Below are 21,065 nucleotides of genomic sequence, written 5' to 3'. Positions count from 1 at the left end.
GGGAGAAATGATCTCTACAATGCTATTTAATTTAGTTTTAGAAAGGGGATGTGGTAAATGCCAATAATCCCAAGAGGAACAATACTTAATCAGCAAGTTAAAGTGGTAGCATATGCGGATGACGTAGCATTAATGGCAAGGAATGTAAGGGCACTAAAGGGGAACTACAATATGTTAGAGGAAGCAGCAAAAGAAGTAGGTTTAGAAGTAAACATAAAAAACAATGTATATGGTGATGGGGGAGCCCAATATAAATGGACAAAAGAATTCAATAGTAATGAATGGGAAAGATTATGAAAGAGTGAAAATATTTAAATATTTAGGTTCTGTAATAACGGAGGACAATAAAGTAGCAGTAGAAATTCAAGAAAGGATAGCAAGTGGAAATTGTTGCTATTTTGCCTTGCAGAATGAATGTAATTCCAGGAATGTTAGTAGGAATACAAAAACCAAAATACAGGGTGATTCAAAAAGAATACCACAACTTTAGGAATTTAAAACTCTGCAACGACAAAAGGCAGAGCTAAGCACTATCTGTCGGCGAATTAAGGGAGCTATAAAGTTTCATTTAGTTGTACATTTGTTCGCTTGAGGCGCTGTTGACTAGGCGTCAGCGTCAGTTGATGCTAAGATGGCGACTGCTCAACAGAAAGCTTTTTGTGTTATTGAGTACGGCAGAAGTGAATCGACGACAGTTGTTCAACGTGCATTTCGAACGAAGTATGGTGTTAAACCTCCTGATAGGTGGTGTATTAAACGTTGGTATAAACAGTTTACAGAGAATGGGTGTTTGTGCAAAGGGAAAAGTTCTGGACGGCCGAGAACGAGTGATGAAAATGTAGCACGCATCCAGCAAGCATTTGTTCGCAGCCCAGGAAAATCGACTCGCAGAGCTAGCAGAGAGCTGCAAATTCCACAATCAACTGTATGGAGAGTCCTACGAAAAAGGTTAGTTATGAAACCTTATCGTCTGAAATTGGTTCAAGCACTGTCTGCAGCTGATAAGATTAAAAGAATCTATTTCTGTGATTTTATCCTTGCTCAAATGGAAACAGATGAATCTTTCGTTTCAAAGATTGTGTTTAGTGATGAAGCAACTTTCCACACTAACGGTAAAGTCAATCGTCACAATGTCTGTATATGGGGCACTGAGAATCCGCGGGAAACAACTCAGTATGAACGTGACTCGCCTAAGGTGAACGTTTTCTGTGCCATTTCAGCCAATAAAGTTTTTGGTCCCTTTTTCTTCGAAGGTGCTACTGTAAATGGACTACAGTATCTGGAGATGTTAGAGAATTGGCTGTTCCCTCAGCTCGAACAAGAAGCACAACAATTCATATTTCAGCAGGATGGAGCGCCACCACATTGGCACTTATCTGTCCGTAACTACCTGAACGTCTACTACCCGAGGCGATGGATCGGCCGCCAGGCAGCCCGTGACGGAGCACTTCATCACTGGCCTCCAAGAAGCCCTGATCATACCCCCTGCGATTTTTTCTTATGGGGGTATGTTAAGGATATGGTGTTTCGGCCACCTCTCCCAGCCACCACTGATGATTTGAAACGAGAAATAACAGCAGCTATCCAAACTGTTACGCCTGATATGCTACAGAGAGTGTGGAACGAGTTGGAGTATCGGGTTGATATGGCTCGAGTGTCTGGAGGGGGCCATATTGAACATCTCTGAACTTGTTTTTGAGTGAAAAAAAAAACCTTTTTAAATACTCTTTGTAATGATGTATAACAGAAGGTTATATTATGTTTCTTTCATTAAATACACATTTTTAAAGTTGTGGTATTCTTTTTGAATCACCCTGTATACACGACCATATTAAGACCTATAGTAATATATCGATCAGAAGGCTGGGGATTGACATTAAAGGAGGAGAACTGGTTATTGAGATGGGAAAGAAAGATACTGAGAAGGATTTTTGGAGCAGTGAGAGGGGAAGATGGCTGGAGAGTAAGGACAAATGTAGAACTCCAAACTCTTTTTGGACAGACTAATATTGTTTTTAAAATTAAGCAGGGAAGACTAAGATGGGCAGGACATGTACAGAGAATGCCAGAAACTCTGAGTGTCAAGAAAGTTTTCATGGCAAAACCTGACAGGAGAAGGAGAAGAGGTAGACCCAGGAAAAGGTGGCTGGACGATATGGAAGAAGATCTAAAGGCGATGGGAATAAGAAATTGGAGACGGAAGGCGATGGACAGAAGAATGGAGGCAGGTGATACAGGAGGCCAAGGTTCTTCAAGGACTGTAGAGCCAACCAAGAAGAAGAAGAAGAAGAAGAAGAAGAAGCTGGGGTTTTAATGTAATAGTTTTAATATTGATGTAATGCTCAATTGTTAAATGGTATTGTATTATTTTTACATGTCAGTACCTTGAATATTCCAAGAGGCTTCCCCGACTGAGGATATGTGTTTCTAAATTATGTGACTCACTTCGGCCAGTGTATAAGAAATTTATTTTTTTATTTATTTATATTGAACTTATATTTGTGCATTGCTTACCTGTAAATCTGAACTGAAGAGTTTCCATTTTTAAAGTATGTTTGAAAATGCTCTATATTTACGGTGGTAAGATGGAGCAAGAGAATTCAGAAAAAATGTATTTTTGGCATGTGGCCTTACTCTGATTGATCAAATATGTTTTCAGATTCATGCAATTCAACTTTGACCAGTGTTATAAAAATTTATTTTTTATAGTTATTTATATTGAACCTAAATGTGTGTTGTTTACCTCTAAATCTGAATTGAAGAGATTCCATTTTTAATGCGTATGTGAATCACTAGGATGCGTAGTGTAAGCAAAATGGCAATTATCGAGAGAATCAAGAACCATGCTGTGATGGAATATCTTAATTTGAAGGAGTGACACACAAGGAAAATGTGGAGGACATGTGGAATACACCTAAGGACAGTGCTCTGTCTTATGCAACAGTGAAAAACTGGGTGTCCAACTTCAAACATGAAAGAATGAGTGTGGAAAATGCGCCAAGGAGTGGAAGGCCTGTCACCGTTGCCACTGATGAAAGAGCAACTGCCATTCACGGTAAGATTTTGCAGGATCGTCGAACAATGTTGCAGCACACTGAAACCACATTTGGAATCTCCCATGAATGTGTACAAGACACTGTTGCGGACATTTTGAGGGTGCAGAAAGTTTCATCTCAAAGGGTCCCAAAAGACTTGAATGCAGATCAGAAACAGGAGCATGTGCATTGTTGTGAAGAAATCGACTGTCAACTTGAAGCGGATTAAGTAGGATTCTTACAAGGTATGTGACAATGGACGAAATGTGGGTTCACCACTTTTATCCCGAAACAAAACAAGAATGGAAACCACCTCCATCTCCTACCCCAAATAAATTCTGAGTGCAAAAAACAGTTGGTAAGATAATGGCATTGGTCTTCTGCGAAGCAGAGAGGTAATTACGATGGATTACTTGCAAAAGGGTGTAACCATTAATGCACTATACTATTGCACACTCCTGCACCATTTGAGAGAAAAGAGAAAGAAAAAAAAGGTGCAGAAAAATTGGTGTGCGGAGTTCTTTTGCATCAGAACAACGCACAGTGCAGAAAACCCTCAACACTGGAAACTCTGCATGACTGTGGGCTCTAATTGTCACGTCGTCTGCCATATTCTCCAGATTTGGCTCCATCAGAGTTTTTTCTTTTCCCAAACCCAAAAAATTATCAAGGACAACGATTTGACAATGAAGATGCAGTAATTGATGTTGTGAATGCTTGGTTGAAATCTTAAGACCTTTTATTTGATTGGTTTGCAGGAGTTATCCGAGTGTGCCGGCAAGTGTATTAGTGTACACGGGTACTATGTTGAAAAATAAATTGAAATTTTGAAATTTCTGTTATTCTTTATTTGTTAGGCTAGAAACTTTATGACCCCCCCCCCCCCCCCCCATTATTATCCAATTTAAGATTAGGATAAACAAGTTGTGTTATCAGCTAAAATACATAATTAAGGTACATTAAACAGAAAAAGAAAAAATATTTTCTTTAAAAAACTCCCTGAATTAGTGAACAAGGGATATAAATTGATTGAAATTATACTCACCCAAATGGCAGCAAAAAGAGTGAGCCCAAACATCACGATAACCATAATTGTTGCAATTACTCTTGTCGGGGCAAACATTTTCTTAATTTGGTTGACAGGCCCCATTAGGAAACACGTGCTAAAAGAAGAAAGGCACTTAAGCACACTGATTCTTTCCACAAAAATATCAATGTACTTTTAGTATGATCGTTTCCAATCATTATTACATTCTTAAGTATACATATATGTTGCATGAATTTTGTATTCTGATAATAACAGGCATAAGTATCTGACATAATTATTTCTAATTTGTCATATGTTTAAATATAAAGAAAATAAGATAGAGGAAATTGAGACTGAGGCTTTTGTTTTTCTCAAAGTTTTCATAGCACATCAATAACAAAACAACCATTATCACATTGTGTTCTACATTTTAACTTGGAAATCAAAGGTCAAAACAAAAAACTTTAAAGATATAAAAGAGCCAAATGGAAATAAAAGCTTCCTTTCTTTTACCTGTTAGCTTCATGCAATGAAAGAAATTTAAGAGTCCAAAAGTTAGATATTATATAAACAAAAATTGGGAAAAGACAATACCTCAACAATTAATGATTGACTTAGTTATCCAGGTGTTGATTATTTGTCTTGCAAATTTGCTATCATGGACTGGCACGCACATGGGCGAGGGGGGGAGAGGGGAGAAGGGAGGGAGACAGCCTGGAAGGAAAAAAAAAACCACACACACACACGGGAGAAACTGGATGATTATCTCCCAAACATGAACTGAAAGCTATTGACATGAAATACAGAATTTTAAATGTAATTTTGTATATAAGTTGCCAGTTTTTTGCGAGTAATGTGTGTGTAAAGCTGTGGGCTTTCAAATATGAGGCGCAGCGTGTTTTGCGAATACAGTAAATATTAGTTTCTGGTTTGAGTATTTTGAATTATACATGTTTTTCAGTTATCTGTCGAGTTTCTTTCTTACTACAGTTGTATTTATTATCACCACTTATTTCTAGCATGCACTAATTTCAAAGTAAGAAAGGATGAAGGTTTAATTCAATGTCCTTGTGTTCAGAAGCACACACTTATGTAAATTTCTTTGTTCACTGTAAATAATCCAAATAACACAATTGAAATCATCATATTATTAGATTTGTTAGAATATCATTATTGTTATTGTTTTCAGTCCAAAGACTGGTTGACACAGCACTCTATGTTACTATATCTTGTGCAACCCTCCATCTTTGATCAACTACTGCAACCACATCCATTTGAACCTGTTAACTGTACTCATCTCTTGGTCTCCCTCTAAAATTTCTACAAGTTCCACCCCTCTCACACTAGCCTTCAATACTAAACTGACGATTCCATGATGTCTCTGAACTTGTTCTATGAACTGGCCCCTTCTATTAGTTAACTTATGCCACTAATTTCTTTTCTCCCAAAATCTGTCAGTACCACCTCATTAGTTATGTGATCTACCCATCAAATCTTCAGCATTCCTCTGTAGCATAACATTTCAATAGCTTCTGTTCTCATCTTGTCTGAACTTTTTATCACCCACATTTCACTGTCAGACAATGCTACACTTTAGACAAATGCCTTCAGAAAAAAAGACTTCACAACACTTAAATTTATATTTGATGTTAACAAATTCTCTTCTTTACAAATGCTTTTCTTGCCACTGCCAATCTATATTTCGCAGCTTCTCTACTTCGGCCATCATCAGTTATTTTGCTGCCTAAATAGCATGACTCATCTACTATTTTTAGCGTTTCAGTCCTTAATCTAATTCCCTCAGCATCGCCTGATTTAATTCGAGTACATTGCATTACTCCTGTATCGTTTTTGTTAATGTTCAGCTTATATCCTTCTTTCAAGACACCATCCATTTCATTCAACTGCTCTTCCACATCCTTTGATGTGTCTTTCATCATTACAATGTCATCAGCGCAGTGGAAAGTTTTCATTTTTTTTCTCCCTGAACTGTAATTCCCTTACCAAATGTATCCTTATTTTCCTTCACAGATTGTTCAATATACGGACTGAACAACATTGGGGTAGGCTACAACCCTGTCTCACTCCCAACAACTGATTCTCTTTCATACTCACTGTGCAACTAACTGGACTTGTGTAAACAGTTGTGGATTCCTATGGCAGGGGAGATGTGGGATGTTTTCGCTGGCTTTGCCGCTTGCCCTCAGGCTCGAAACTGTGGCACCATATAAGGTCATGACTACTTCTTTCTTGAACTGCTTCTCGAGTTCGTCTACCATGGAACTATAGTCAATGCACAGAGAAAATGTGATGCAAAAAAGTCAAAACAATCAGAAGTGCTGTCAGACAGAATTATCCTGATGCACAATAATGCTCACCCCCAAACTGCCAATCGAACGAAAGCTCCACTTCAGAAATTTGGGTGGGAAACACTGCAACATCCTTCCTACAGCCCAGATCATCAGCCAGGTGATTTTCACATCAGTGGTGATCCAAAGACAGACATGATGGCGTTGGTTGCAGTCAGATGAGGAAGTGCAGGAGTGGGTGTGGTTGCGTGGTTCCGGATCCATCTCGACTGACTGCATTCTATGAAACAGGAGTGGATTCTCTTTTCCCAGCATGATAAATGTCTTCTTCTCGTTCTCTTAATTGTGATTCTATCTTGGTCCCAAGTTTCTTGTAAAATTATCTTTTCCTAAATCTTAATATGGAGGCACAGTAATGCTATTCCTCTGTAGTTTTCACAGAATACCTTGTTGCTCTTCTTAAAAATAGATATAATAATTGCCTTTGTCCAATCATCAGGAAACTCCATTGGTCCATACTGTCTTCATTATCATATAAAGCCACTGAATTCCAATAGGCCCTGCAGCTTTGAACATTTCCACTGTGATGTAATTTACTCCATAAGCTTGCAACTTTTTCATTTCTAATATGGTTCTCTCTACATCCAAGATCTGCAGATCATCTCTTTCTGTATCACCATGTCATTTATTCATTTTTTCTCCTGTAATGGTTTTGTTTCTTTTGTTTTCCTCTATTTTATTATATTTATTTGTTTTGTCCGGTTTTTATATATTTTTGAATTATTTTTTTCCATTCTTTCAAGACTACTACTTCCTTCCATACAGATTTTCTTTGTTCGTTGACAACTTCTGAGGTATTTGCTTTTTGCTTCTTTCTTTTACATAGTACATTCTTGTCATACTTAAAATTCTCTTCTATTTCTTCCATGACTTTTTCCCAGAGACATCTTAGCCAATGCTATCATTTTTCTCTTTGCTCTACTCAGTGATTTCAATCTGTTTCCATTACTTTCCATTTTGTTTTGAATCACTATCTGTTCGTTAGTCTTCTTCTTGACTAGTTCTGCAATTATCCCATGAGGAAATTTCTTTGTGTGCGACTTTTGTGATGTCCTTTTACATGTTTCTTCTGCTGCCTTGACTAAGGCCTGTTTGAACCACCTCCATTCTTTCTCTGCAGCCCTCCTCTAATCTTTGGTAAGAGGTATTTAAATTTTTTTCCATTATATTTTTTGATTCTTTTATTTTTCAGTTTCCAGCTTCCATTTTTATCCTTTCTGAATTTCTTGTATGTACCTACCAACAATCTGTTGTCACTGTCTAGATAATACTTGGTACCTCTTACTTCTGTCAGGCATGTTTCTGATATCATCAGTTGTTCTACTGCCTATTATGAATTTCTTTATTTGGTAAACTTGTTACTGTCTCTCTTCTTACACGATCCATTACCAATGATCCTTTTATTTCTCAGACATGTGTCTAGCAAATACTTGTCCACATTTCTGTGATCTCTGTAGCCTCCTATGATTGGTGATATCCTCCTCTATCATTCCCAACGCAAGCATTAAAGTCTCCTATAATCATTGTCTTGTTAGAGGTTACAGCATCCCCAGTTTAGTGATAAACGTTACCTTTTCATGTGTCACCCCATCACATTTTAGGAGCATAAACCTGGATTACATCAAGGATATTTCCTTCCATCATCTTCATTCCACATTAAGTACCTCCTTCACCAGTTCTTTAGCCATTATTAATGAGACTTATCTTCTCCTGTCTCTTCCTGACCACCACATTTTATACCCTTTTTCCAGCATCTTATTATCATTCCACTTTGTTCTTACTACATTCAGTCCCATGTTCCGCTCTGTCATCACGTATATGATCTCCTGAATTCTTGTATCCCTTTCTACAGCTATGACAATAACAGTGGCAGTTCCTACATTTTTCTTCAGACAAATCTGTTTTTCATGAGAACCATGTTGGTCATCTTACCTGACAGATCAGCTCACAGGTTTTATCACCTTCAGTATTGGTTTGAAACTGAGGCTCATTTGATTGTTGAACGAGATGATGATATGCTACCACTGAGTCACTAGGCCTATCATGGATCTTTGTGTTAATATTTCACTGTGCATTAGATAATCAGTGCCTGACACACATTCCCTCACAAGAGTGAGATTCATGATTTAGTGCCAATACTCAGGAGGCCGATTGTTGTGGTTGCCCTCTGGGCAATGGGGTCAGCGCATCCCAATCTTACGTGATGTTACATAAGATAAGGAAATTAATTCAAGAATAAATGCTGGAAAGTTAATTAATGAAACATTTAATGGTACCTAATGGGATCAACATATTAAGGGGGGCACAAAAGAAAGAAAAAAATCTTCAAAATAAATTAGAAGAATTATGATGTGAGAGTCAGAAGTACGGACGGTTACATTTCAAATAATGGAAAGGCTGATGACAAGTGAGATGGACTTCCGAAGATGGTCTGCAAATATATCCAGGTGGGAAGGGGTCAGAAATGAAGTCATCAGGGTGAATGTGGTTATCAAGATCGATTATTGATTTTATGGATGGGGGCAAAAGAGAAAAAAAAAAAACCCTCATTATGTGTGGACACATGAATAGGATGTCAAAGGGGAGATTGCCATGAAGAATCATTGACAGAGAATCACCAGGCTTGGAGAAAAGAGGAAGATGACTGCCACATGGAGATAAGAAATTCAGGCACTAATTAGAAGAAATACTGTAGAAAATTATGGGCAGACAGGCACAATCAGAGAATGAAAATTAAATTTTATATATAGCCTTTGGTTTGCAGAAAATTGAAAAATATTGTAAAACTGGTAATAATATGGCAGCAGCAGCAACAGCAGCAGCAGCAGCAACAACAACAACAATACAAATCATAAAACTCATAAAACAAACACCAACTGACATGAAATATAAATTAAAATTTATGGAGAGAATCTCAGAACTCTTTGACATTCAAACAGGTGTGAGGCAGAGAGATGGACCCCTCTCCTAATTTGTACAATATCATCCTAGACAAGGTTTTGGAAGACAATCTTACTGGGATTTCCCAGAAACAACCTCTACATACAGTATTTAGTGTTTGCAAATGATCTGGTGATACATACAGACGACAAAGAGACTGCCATCAAACAGCTCAAAATACTTAAAGAATGTGAAGAAAAAGTAGGGTTACAAATCTCATTCAAGGAAACTGAATTCTTATGTTCAAAGACAGAAATGAAGAGCCTGGAAACAAAGGATGGTGAGATCAACATGACCCCTTAAATATATATAAGAATTCATCAACCTGACAAGGCCATGAAAAAAAACTGACAGCAAAATGGCCTCCAAAAACTCAAGAAAGCATCATGATTAGTCCAAATCTTCAACAAAAAATTCATGTCAAGACAGAAGAATTCAGCACTACAACACAGTCACAAAACTGACAGTCATCTATGCAAACAAAACACTGACACACAACACGACACACAAACTTGGAGAAATCAAAAAAGAAGAGAAAGATCATTAGGAAAATTTTAGAAGCAAGACATATCCTAGACAGTTACAGAAAACCATCAATCAAAACAACAGAAGTTTTCAAATATCAAAACTGACAATTTTTTTTTTTTGGTGGGGTTTAAGGGCGCTCAACTACTGAGGTCATTAGCGCCCAGTCACAGTTGTTAGAGCACATGGAATCTAGTAAAACTCAAGGGGAGGGGGGGACACCAGAAAGTCCTGACAAAGATGCAGATAAAATAAGTAAAAAAGTTAGATGTCTTTGGACAAGCCAGTCAAAGTAATGAAACGAAGAACACGAGCAGCTGCTCGAGCGTCATCAGCTAAAATATCTTGTAAAGTAGATGGCAGAGACAGGACAACACGAGATTGACTAAAACAGGGACACGACAATAAAACATGGCGTACTGTTAATGCATGACCACAAGGGCACTGCGGGGCTGGGTCACCGGAGAGCAGGTAGCGGTGGCTAAACCGGCAATGCCCAATCCGCAACCTGGTCAGAAGGACCTCTTCTCGCCGAGATGGTCGGGAGGAGGTTGTCCAAGCAGTTGGGAGCGGTTTTACTGCCCGGAGCTTGTTTCCTTGGAGGAATGACCAAGCATCCCACCACAACAACACAAGCTTCTTACAAACAACCCCACGAATGTCAGATGACGGGACACAATGGGAGGCTGGCCGAGGCAGGAGGACTGCAGCCTTGGCTGCAGCATCAGCAGCCTCATTCCCAGGCACTCCTACATGTCCGGGAACCCACAGAAAGCTGACAGGAGAACCATTATCAGCGAAAGAATGGAGGGACTGCTGGATCCGTTGCACCAAGGGATGGACCGGATAGGGACCTCCAAGGCTCTGAAGAGTACTGAGTGAAAAGGCTCTGAAGAGTACCGAGTGAATCAGAGCAGAGTACATACGATGAATGGCGGTGGCGGCGGGCATACTGAACGGCCTGATGGAGAGCAAAAAGCTCGGTCGTAAAGCTGGAACATTGGTCAAGGAGCCGGTATTTAAAGGTGGCGGCCCCGACGACAAAGGCACAGCCGACACCATCGTCAGTTTTGGAGCCATCGGTGTAAATAAAGGTGTGACCGGCAAGTCGAGCACGAAGTTCGACGAACCGTGAGCAATACACTGCAGCTGGAGTACCCTCCTTCGGGAGTGAGCTGAGGTCGAGATAAATATGAACCGGAGCCTGGAGCCAAGGTGGTGTCGGGCTCTCACCCTCTCTGAAGGTGGTAGGGAGGGCAAAATCCAATTGTCTAAGCAGGCGACGGAAGCGGACTCCAGGGGGCAGCAGGGCAGACACATACAACCCATACTGACGGTCGAGAGAATCGGCGAAGAAGGACTGATAAGAGGGGTGGTCGGGCATTGACAACAGCCGGCAGGCATACCGACACAGCAGTACGTCGCGCCGGTAGGTCAATGGTAATTCGGCAGCTTCAGCATAAAGACTCTCGACGGGACTAGTGTAGAAGGCTCTGGTCGCAAGACGTAACCCCCGATGGTGGATGGAGTTGAGACGGCGTAAGAGGGATGGCCGAGCAGACGAGTAGACGAAGCTCCCATAATCCAGCTTTGATCAGACTATGGACCGATACAAGCGAAGCAGGACAGTGCGATCCGCTCCCCAAGATGAACCACTAAGAACTCTGAGGACATTAAGGGAACATGTACAACGGGCCGCCAAATAAGAGACATGCGGAGACCAACAAAGTTTCCTGTCCGATGTGAGCCCTAGAAACTTAGTTGTTTCCACGAATGGGAGAACAACGGGACCGAGATGTAAGGATGGCGGAAGGAACGCTTTATATCGCCAAAAGTTGATACAAACCGTCTTCTCTTCAGAGAACCGGAAGCCATTTGCCACGCTCCACGAGTATAGGCTGTTTATACAACGCTGAAGGCAGCGCTCCAGGAGGCATGTTCTCTGGGCACTGCAGTAGATCGCGAAGTCATCGACAAAGAGAGAGCCTGAGACATTAGGTGGAATGCAATCCATAATTGGATTGATCACGATGGCAAAAAGGGCTACGCTCAAGACGGAGCCCTGAGGCACTCCGTTCTCCTGGAGGAAGACGTTGGACAATACAGAACCCACACGTACCCTAAACTTTCGATCTGTTAAAAAGGAATCAATAAAAAGGGGCAGGCGACCGCGTAGACCCCACCTGTGCATAGTGCGGAGGATACCTCCTCTCCAACAGGTATCATAAGCCTTCTCCAAATCAAAGAACACAGCTACCGTTTGGCGCTTTCGCAAAAAGTTGTTCATGATGAATGTCGACAAGGTCACAAGGTGGTCAACAACGGAGCGGCGGCGACGAAAGCCGCATTGAACATTGGTAAGTAGCTGTCGAGATTCAAGAATCCAAACTAACCGAGCGTTAACCATGCGCTCCATCACCTTACAGACACAGCTTGTAAGAGAAATGGGGCGGTAACTAGAAGGAAGGTGTCTATCCTTCCCGGGTTTGGGTATAGGAACGACGACGGCGTCGCGCCAACGCACGGGGACTTGACCTTCGGTCCAGGCGCGATTGTAGGTACGAAGAAGGAAGCTTTTGCCTGCCGGAGAAAGATGGGCCAGCATCTGAACGTGAATGGCATCTGACCCCGGAGCAGAGGACCAGGACAGTGCAAGTGCACGTTTGAGTTCCCGCATAGTAAAGGGGGCATTATAATTTTCCAGATTCAGCGAGTGGAAGGAAGGTCGCCGAGCCTCTTCTGCCTCTTTCCTGGGAAGGAAGGCAGGGTGGTAATGGGCGCAGCTTGAAACCTCCGCGAAAAAGTGGCCGAAGGCGTTGGAGACATCCACATGATCAACAAGGACCTCATTACCTGAAGTCAGGCCAGGTACCGAGGAGTGGGCCTTAATGCCCGACAGCCGGCGCAGGCCACCCCAGACGACAGAAGAGGGAGTAAAACTGTTAAAGGAGCTGGTGAAAGAGGCCCAACAAGCTTTTTTGCTGTCTTTGATGACTCTACGGCATTGCGCTCGGAGTCGTTTGTATCCAATACAATTCGCCAACATAGGATGGCGGCGAAAGGTGCGTAAAGCACGTCGTCGAGCACGGATAGCATCTCTACAAGCCTCATTCCACCAGGGGACGGAAACGCGACGTGAAGAGGTAGTATGAGAAATGGAACGTTCAGCAGCATTGACGATAACAGCCGTGAGGTATTCGACCTGACTGTCACAACTGAGAAAATCGTGGTCCGGAAAGGTCGCCAGGGAGGAGTAAAGTCCCCAGTCAGCTTTCGGTATGTTCCAGCTCGAAGGACGTAGGGATGGGGTGTGGTGCAGGAGACGAACGACACAGGGGAAGTGGTCGCTCGAATAGGTGTCAGAAAGGACATACCACTCGAACCGACGGGCAAGAGTGGTAGAACAGATCGAGAGGTCCAAGTGGGAGTAGGTATGAGTAGAGTCCGAGAGGAAAGTCGGGGCGCCAGTATTGAGGCAGACAAGATTGAGATGGTTGAAGACATCCGCCAAGAGGGAGCCTCTCTGACAGGATGCAGGAGAGCCCCAAAGGGGATGATGGGCACTGAAGTCGCCAAACAATAAAAACGGCGGAGGGAGCTGAACAATCAGGTGCATCATGTCAGCCCGACTAACTGCGGATGACGATGGAGTGTAGATGGTACAAACTGAAAAAGTAAAAGGAGAAAGGGGTAATCGGGCAGTTATTGCTTGGAGTGGGGTGGTCAATGGGATGGGATGGTAATAGACATCGTCCCAAATGAGCAACATGACCCCACCATGAGCTGGGATACCGTCCACAGGGATGAGGTCATACCGCTCCGAGATATAGTGGGTAAAGGCAATACGGTCAGTTGGGCGCAACTTGGTTTCCTGGAGACCAAGGACGAGCGGACAGTGCAGGCGGAGGAGCAGTTTTAATTCCTCCCGATTAGATCGAATACCTCTTATGTTCCAATGTAACAAGGCCATCGCTAGTCAAAAAAGAGGGGGAACGAGACGTGGGAAGAGCTGGTCACCTCGACGGCCGCGGAGGGCCAGGTTTCGAGGGAACAACGCTACAACTGGCGGGAGGCGGATCCTGTTCCATCGTGTTGTCAGCAGCTGCGGCCGCTGTCCCGGGCTGTGTAGGAGGGGCAGCATCATTTGCCGATGAGAGGCCAGCTGAGCGCCTGGCAGCAGAGCGTCCTAGCGAAACTGAGGACGGCCGGGAGCAGCGACTCACGGACGGAGCGTCAGACGAAACACGCCGGGGTGGAGAGGGGGATAGAGACTTCTTCATGGAGGCCTTCTTGGAAGTCCGAGGAGGCACAGGGACGGTGGGCCGGACCCGAAGAAGGTCCTCACGCGCGGGGTCCGTTGTGGAACGCCGGACCTCGGAAGCTGGGGTCCGGAACGTTTCCCCGATGGACGCCTGAGAAGAGGATCGCTTCTCAGGTGGTGGGGAGGGGGTGGGGTGGGGGAAGGGTGGCCCCTGGGGCAGAGGGGGCGGGGGCCGCGGGGGAGGAGGGTTTGGAAGGGAGGGATTTGGGAGGCGGAGGCATAGACCCTGGATGGGAGGAGGAGGTGGACGGGGGACAGGATAGGGGTGAGGATACTGTGGAAGGAGTGGACACGACTGAGGCAAACGAAGTGGTCAATGTCACAGGATGGAGGCGGTCATACTTCTTCCTGGCCTCAGAATAAGAGAGACGATCCAAAGTTTTGAGTTCTTGAACCTTCTTCTCCTTCTGATACGCGGGGCAGTCTAAGGCTCTAGGCGAGTGGATGCCAGGACAATTAACGCACCGAGGTGGTGGGGTGCATGTATGTTCCTCATGAAGAGGACATCCACAATCGCCACAAAGGGGCTCAGCCTCACACTGTGACGACATGTGCCCAAAGCGCAAACACCGAAAACAGCGCATAGGAGGCGGGACGTAAGGTCGCACGTCGCACCGGTAGCACATCACCTTTACCTTCTCCGGGAGAACGTCCACCTCCAAGGCGAGGATCAAGGCCCCGGTGTCGATGCGACGGTCTTTGGGGCCGTGCTGGACTCGCCGGACGAAATGCACGCCTCGGCGCTCCAGGTTGGCCCTGAGCTCCTCATCAGATTGCAGCAGGAGGTCCCAATGAAAAATAACCCCCTGCGTCCTATTCAGTGCCAGATGCGGGACAATGGACACTGGGATGTCCCCTAGTCCGTCACATGCCTGGAGCGCCACCGAATGTGTGGCGGAGGTGGTCTTTATAAGAACGGACCCCGAACGCATTTTACTAAGAGCCTCGATTTTCCCGAAGATGTCCTCGATGTGCTGAACAAAGAACATGGGCTTGGAGGTGGCGAACGTCCCCCCATCGGTTCGAGAACAGACCAAATAGCGAGGGAAGTACTTTGCCCCAAGCCGGCGGGCCTGTCCTTCCTCCCAGGGAGTGGCCAAGGGGGAAAGGGCAGGAGAACCAGAACCAGAGACAGTACCTTTCTTTTTATAAGACTCGGCCGCAGAGCGACCTGATACATGTTGACGTTTCATCTGCGAAACGTCCGCCCCGATACCACCCACTCCGACCAGGGGCTCTCCCCACGGGCGCCACCCAGCCTCAGAAGGGCCACCTGGCAGGATGACCGTTGCCGGGAGTCCTGATGCCCCAAGGAGACGGTCATCTACACCTTGGCCGACGTGGGGAGGGTGCAGCTCAGGTATCGGCACTACGATCCCTGCGTTGTCAGGGGGCTACAATCTAGAGGGTACATGACGACCCCACCACAACAGGCTGGCTACCGTGCTGGATTTCGGGTGCCATGGAAAGTCCATCATGATCGTAGGTGCAGATGGGGACGCACTATGGGCGTAACTTGTACAACCCATCAGGCGTTTAGGCCCAATTTGAGGAATAGTGGGTATGGTTACAACGCCGTTACAATGCTGAGTGCCAAGGTCTTAGTGCACTGAGGACCAGTGGTACACCACGTAAGGCATCCTTCCCCAAAAGGCTCGTACTTCTGTAGAATTTTGAAAAATGGAAGTCAAACCCCAAGGGGGACCATCACATGGAAGGCCGAAACGGTTGAAACTCCTTTTAGTCGCCTCTTACGGCAGGCAGGAATACCTCGGGCCTATTCTTACCCCGGACCTGCAGGTGGAAAACTGACATTAAGAAAAGGTGAATGAAATTCGTTGGTCATCTCAACAGACTACCAAAAAAGTGAATGACAAAAAGGATAATAGACTATATAACACCACTTAAGAACTCAACACTTTGACTCGATGAAATTTGAAAGGACCTCAAAAATGCAAACAAAAGGCCAAACGACATTTTAGAAAGGGATCCTTCAGATAAAAAGTAGGCAAATGAGAACTTACATTACAAAAACCAACAGAAACAGTGTCTACCAAAATAGTCAGGAGAACGTAAACAAGCCTGGAACAAGAACCAGAACCCAAAGAAAAGTTGATTGAGGTATTTTCTTAATATCTTCCATAGTAAAATATTTCCGAAACTACAGCATTTTCTTCTTCAACAACACTGGAGCTGCTGGTTTAATTATGAAATGTGTCTTATCTTCATTAGCTCCATTCTCTGATGTTAGATTCATGTAGAAGATATGACCACATGGGTTACACAATAAAGAAGTTTCTCCAGGTTTGTTAGCTTTGCTAAGGCTCTATCTTGCTGCCTCTGCCTTCTGCATATGCAGCTCATAACCATTATTCAGTGTTTCCCTTCATCCATCATTTGCAATCCAATATCATTTTAAATTTGTCATGTATATGGCAAGTACTATCGTCGATTGACTGTAGCCGGATACAGGATGACTTATACAGAATTTCAATTTGGTGTGATGAATGGCACTTTGCTACAAATGTAGAAAAATGTATGTTAATACAATCCTTTCATGTTCATGTTCATGTTCATGTTCAGGCACAGTATTAGTGGTGTGCTACTTGACAAAGTCACATTGATTAAATAGTTAGGTGTAATGTTGCAATCTGATATGAAATGGAAAGAATGAATGCTTGACTTATCTATAAAGTATACCACATATAGAACACTTTGGTGACCCATGCTTGAGTGTTGTTCAAGTGTTGGGAACCCCATCAGATCAGATTAAACAAAGACAAAGCAATGAAAATGCATGTGACACTTAGTGGATTCAAGTGAGGAATCCTTGCAGAAGACAAGATTATATTTGCAGAACATGATTGACAAATTTAGAAAATAGGCATTTGCAGCCGACTGCAGAATGATTTTATGGCTGCAAACATACCATCTGCAGAAGGAATACAAAAATGAGAAGACAAATTATGGTTTGTACAGACGCATAAAAACAGTTGTCTTTACCTTCCTCCTTTCTGAGTGGAACAGGACACAAAATGAATAGTAGTGACACAAGGTTCTCTCCATCATGGTCCATATGGTGGCTCATGGAGCTTATATGCAGCTTTTATTTACTTTTATTTCCTCCAGAATTATTGTAAAAGTGAAACTAAGAATCACAGTCTGCCACATTCAATATTTGATAAAGTCCGCTGTACTAAACAAAATCAGCAGATACTTGGGACAGTTACAGACCTACATCTTTAACAAACACATTAATTAAAACTATGGGGAAGATGATGAATTCTTGATTCATGTGGTGCCTTAAAATAGAGAATCTTCTTTCTGTGAATCAACAAGGATTTAGAAAATTCTGTTGAAGCATCAATCAAATTTTAAAACTGTAACAAGGAAACTAGGTTGATGATACATGGAGAGTAAAATTGCTAGAAAAATTAAGTAACTTAAACATTTCTGGGAAAATGTTGCAGTGGCTATATGGTTTCACACTAAAAAGAGTACATGCAACTAAAATAAATAATACATTAAGTAAATATAATAAATCCAAGAAGAGAGTTGTTGTGACCAGCCCAACATTAAGTAATGTTTTCATCAGTGACCTCTCCTCATAAGTAAGTACAGCAGGAAAAGTAAAAACTGTGCTATACTCATACAAGCTTGTTACTTGGATTACATTAACAAACAATAAAAGCAAGCAGTTATCAAATAAAATGAACATCACCTTGTACTGTGGTCACATGAAAACTTAATGGAAATAAATCCTCAGAAACATGCTATCAGTTTTTTTTATGCCACTGTCATCTCAAAGTGACTTAAAATTGGAGGGGAAGACATACAGCAGAATGAAACACTAAATATTTGTGGTTATGTATACATTAAAAATTAAACTGGCACATCTACATATATTTAACTGCTGAGAAATCAAAAACAAAGACTCAATGTATGGTAGAGGTTGGCTGCTAGTAAATTGGAATGATCAAGAACAGCACTTAGTAACACCTACAGATGTGACTTTTCAGGCTTTCCCAACAGATCTGTTGCAAATAAAGTTCTTGGGTTTGCTGTTGCATCGTATTGTGTTAATTCCACAATATTTCATTGATTCAACTGCTCAACATCTTCAGGGGGTGGTAGTTGCTACTGTCATTGCTGCAAGATGTGACTGATTATAATCACTGGTGGCAGCAAAATTTATTGGGCCACGAGCAGGCAACACGCAAACACAGGAAGATGCTCACAATCTGAGGGAAGTGGCGCTCCTAGTGTCTCCTGATGGGAGCCACAGAAAGGCATTCCACATGTGTGCTGTGGGCAATGACTGTGCTGCCGGATGCTTCTGTGGTTAAAAGTTGAATTAAATCTCAGTGTTGCATTGCACCAAGTCGTGAATCTGAAGTTCTTGTTTTTCCCGTTTTGATTTGATGATAGTCACTGCTGGATTCTATGTGGCACTTAACTGAAAACCTGCATCCCTGTCGATAAGATTGTTCGCTGTACGTATATTTATGGACTCCTTAACAATACCATTCCAGAAAGATGAGGCTGGGAATACAATTTCAGTCTTTTCATAAAACATGTGATGCCCTGTGTCCAGCCAATGCTCTGCTACCCCTGATTTATCAGGTTGCCCCAGGCACGTACAACAATGATGTTCAATGCAACGTTCTTGCACAGTTCAGCTTGTCTGCCCACTATAAGATTTTCCACATTGGCGGAGGATCTTATACACGCCACGTTTCCTAAGGCCAAGGTCGTCTTTGACTGAGCACAATAAATTCCTCAATTTTACTGAAAACACAACTGACGTCATGACTATTGAAGATTCTTTCTAGCCTTGATAACATGCCCTCCAAATAGGGCATGAAGACTGTTGCAGTGGGTTTCTTCGCATCTTCATTTATTTGCTTAGAATGGAATGCACGGCATGTCTGTGTATCTGTATAGCCACTCTGTTGGAATACTGTTCTTAGTGTGCTCTATGCACCAAAGAGTGACTGCAATCGGCATGGTGATGACAACTTGTTGCCTGCAAATATAGCTGTGTGTGAGTTGGTTTACAATAGACACTATGTCCCAGTATACAAATGGCTTTTCTTCTAAGCAAAACATTCAGGAATGGTAAAATTCCAGCACAGAGTCTGGAGGGCACTGAGTGAGTCTGAGCAGAGGACACAATTGGGAAGGCTGTGTTGCTGGATGCACTCCATGGCCTAATACAAGGCACGAAAAGCTTGGCTCTAAATACTGAGGAGTGTGCCGGAAGCTGATATCAAAAGAGACAGGTGCCAATGACGAAGGCACACTTGTCCTCACGGTCAGTCTGAGAGCCATCAGTGTATATAATGGTACTATTGCTAAGTTCCATGCGAAGGTCATGAAACTGAAGGCGATAGACCACGGCTGGAGTAGTGCCCTTAGGAAGTGAATGAAGGCCAAGGTTAACATGGGCTGCTTCACAAAGCCAAGGTGGTGGAGGGTTCACACGCCACCGGAAAAGTTGCAGGTAGTGTGAAGTTAAGCTGCCGTAGCAAGTGCAGAAACTGGATTCCAGGAGGTAACAGAGAAGAGGGATGCGCCCCAAACTGGCGATCAAAGGAATCATCAAAGAAGGAGGCATAGGATGGGTGGCCAAGCATGGGAGACAAACAGCATGCACACCTGCTTACAAGGGAACCTCTCCATCACAACCCCCTCAGATTTAGTTATAAGTTGGCACTGTGGATAGGCCTTGAAAAACTGAACACAGATCAATCGAGAAAACAGGAAGAAGTTGTGTGGAACTATGAAAAAAATAAGCAAAATATACAAACTGAGTAGGCCATGTGCAAGATATGCAACATCAAGGTTAATGTGATCTCAGGAGCGCCGTGGCCCCTTCCCTTGAGTGAAAAGTTTAACTTTTTATTTTCAGACAAATATCAAAGTTCAGGCACTCACACATAATTAACTTGGCTCTCCAAAATTCCAGGACATGTTCAGATTTGCTTGGACATATGCAGGATTTGACAGTCTACACACGGAAAAATTTGAAAATGTTAAAAACATATGTTTTGACAGAGCACAGGGAAAACTGTGTGACTGTGAAACTGTTGCATTCATTTGTTGCAGTTTATGTGACAAACTCTTATGTTTTCATCACTTTTTTGGGAGTGATCATCACATCCACAAGAAAACCTAAATCGGGCAAAGTCGAAGAATCTTTTTACCCATTCGCCTAGTGTACAAGTTAGGTGGGTCGACAACATATTCCTGTCATGTGACGCACATGCCGTCACCAGTGTCGTATAGAATATATCAGACGTGTTTTCCTGTGGAGGAATCGGTTGACCTATGACCTTGCAATCAAATGTTTTCGGTTCCCATTGGAGAGACACGTCCTTTCGTCTACTAATCGCACCGTTTTGCGGTGCAGTCGCAAAACACAGACACTAAACTTATTACAGTGAACAGAGACGTCAACGAACGAACGGACAGATCATAACTTTGGGAAATTAAAGAAAGTAAACTTTTCACTCGAGGGATGACTTGAACCAAGGACCTCTTGCTCCGCGGCTGCTCACGCTCACCACGGGACCATGGCGCTCCTGAGCTCACACCAACCTTGATGTTGCCTATATTACGCATGGACTACTCAGTTTGTATATTTTGCTTATTTTTTTCATAGTTCCACATAACTACTTCCTGTTTTCTCGATTGATCTGTGTTCAGTTTTTCAAGGCCTATCCACTGTGACAACTTATAACAAAATCTGAGGGGCGTGCGATGGGGAGCTTCCCTGTTAGAAGAAAGTCGTGGTAGGACAATGGTAGTTCGGCAGCTTCAGCATACAGACTTTCAACTGGGCTAGT

The 21,065-nt window shown here is 43.0% G+C and overlaps 1 protein-coding gene across 1 annotated transcript in view; it reads right to left on the bottom strand.

Annotated features, from left to right (window-relative positions):
* LOC126195644 (vesicle transport protein SFT2B) overlaps nt 1-21,065 on the bottom strand; it is a 72,811-nt gene that overhangs the window by 12,531 nt on the left and 39,215 nt on the right. The window contains exon 3 of the mRNA XM_049934272.1: nt 4,081-4,198. Coding sequence (XP_049790229.1) covers nt 4,081-4,198 — 118 coding nt within the window. The remainder of the gene's footprint in view (nt 1-4,080; nt 4,199-21,065) is intronic.

The sequence above is a fragment of the Schistocerca nitens genome, chromosome 1, assembly GCF_023898315.1.
Source record: "Schistocerca nitens isolate TAMUIC-IGC-003100 chromosome 1, iqSchNite1.1, whole genome shotgun sequence".
In the NCBI taxonomy this organism is placed as follows: domain Eukaryota; kingdom Metazoa; phylum Arthropoda; class Insecta; order Orthoptera; family Acrididae; genus Schistocerca; species Schistocerca nitens.
Note: the sequence above shows the minus strand (reverse complement) of the source record. Positions and strands in the feature narration are given on the sequence as shown.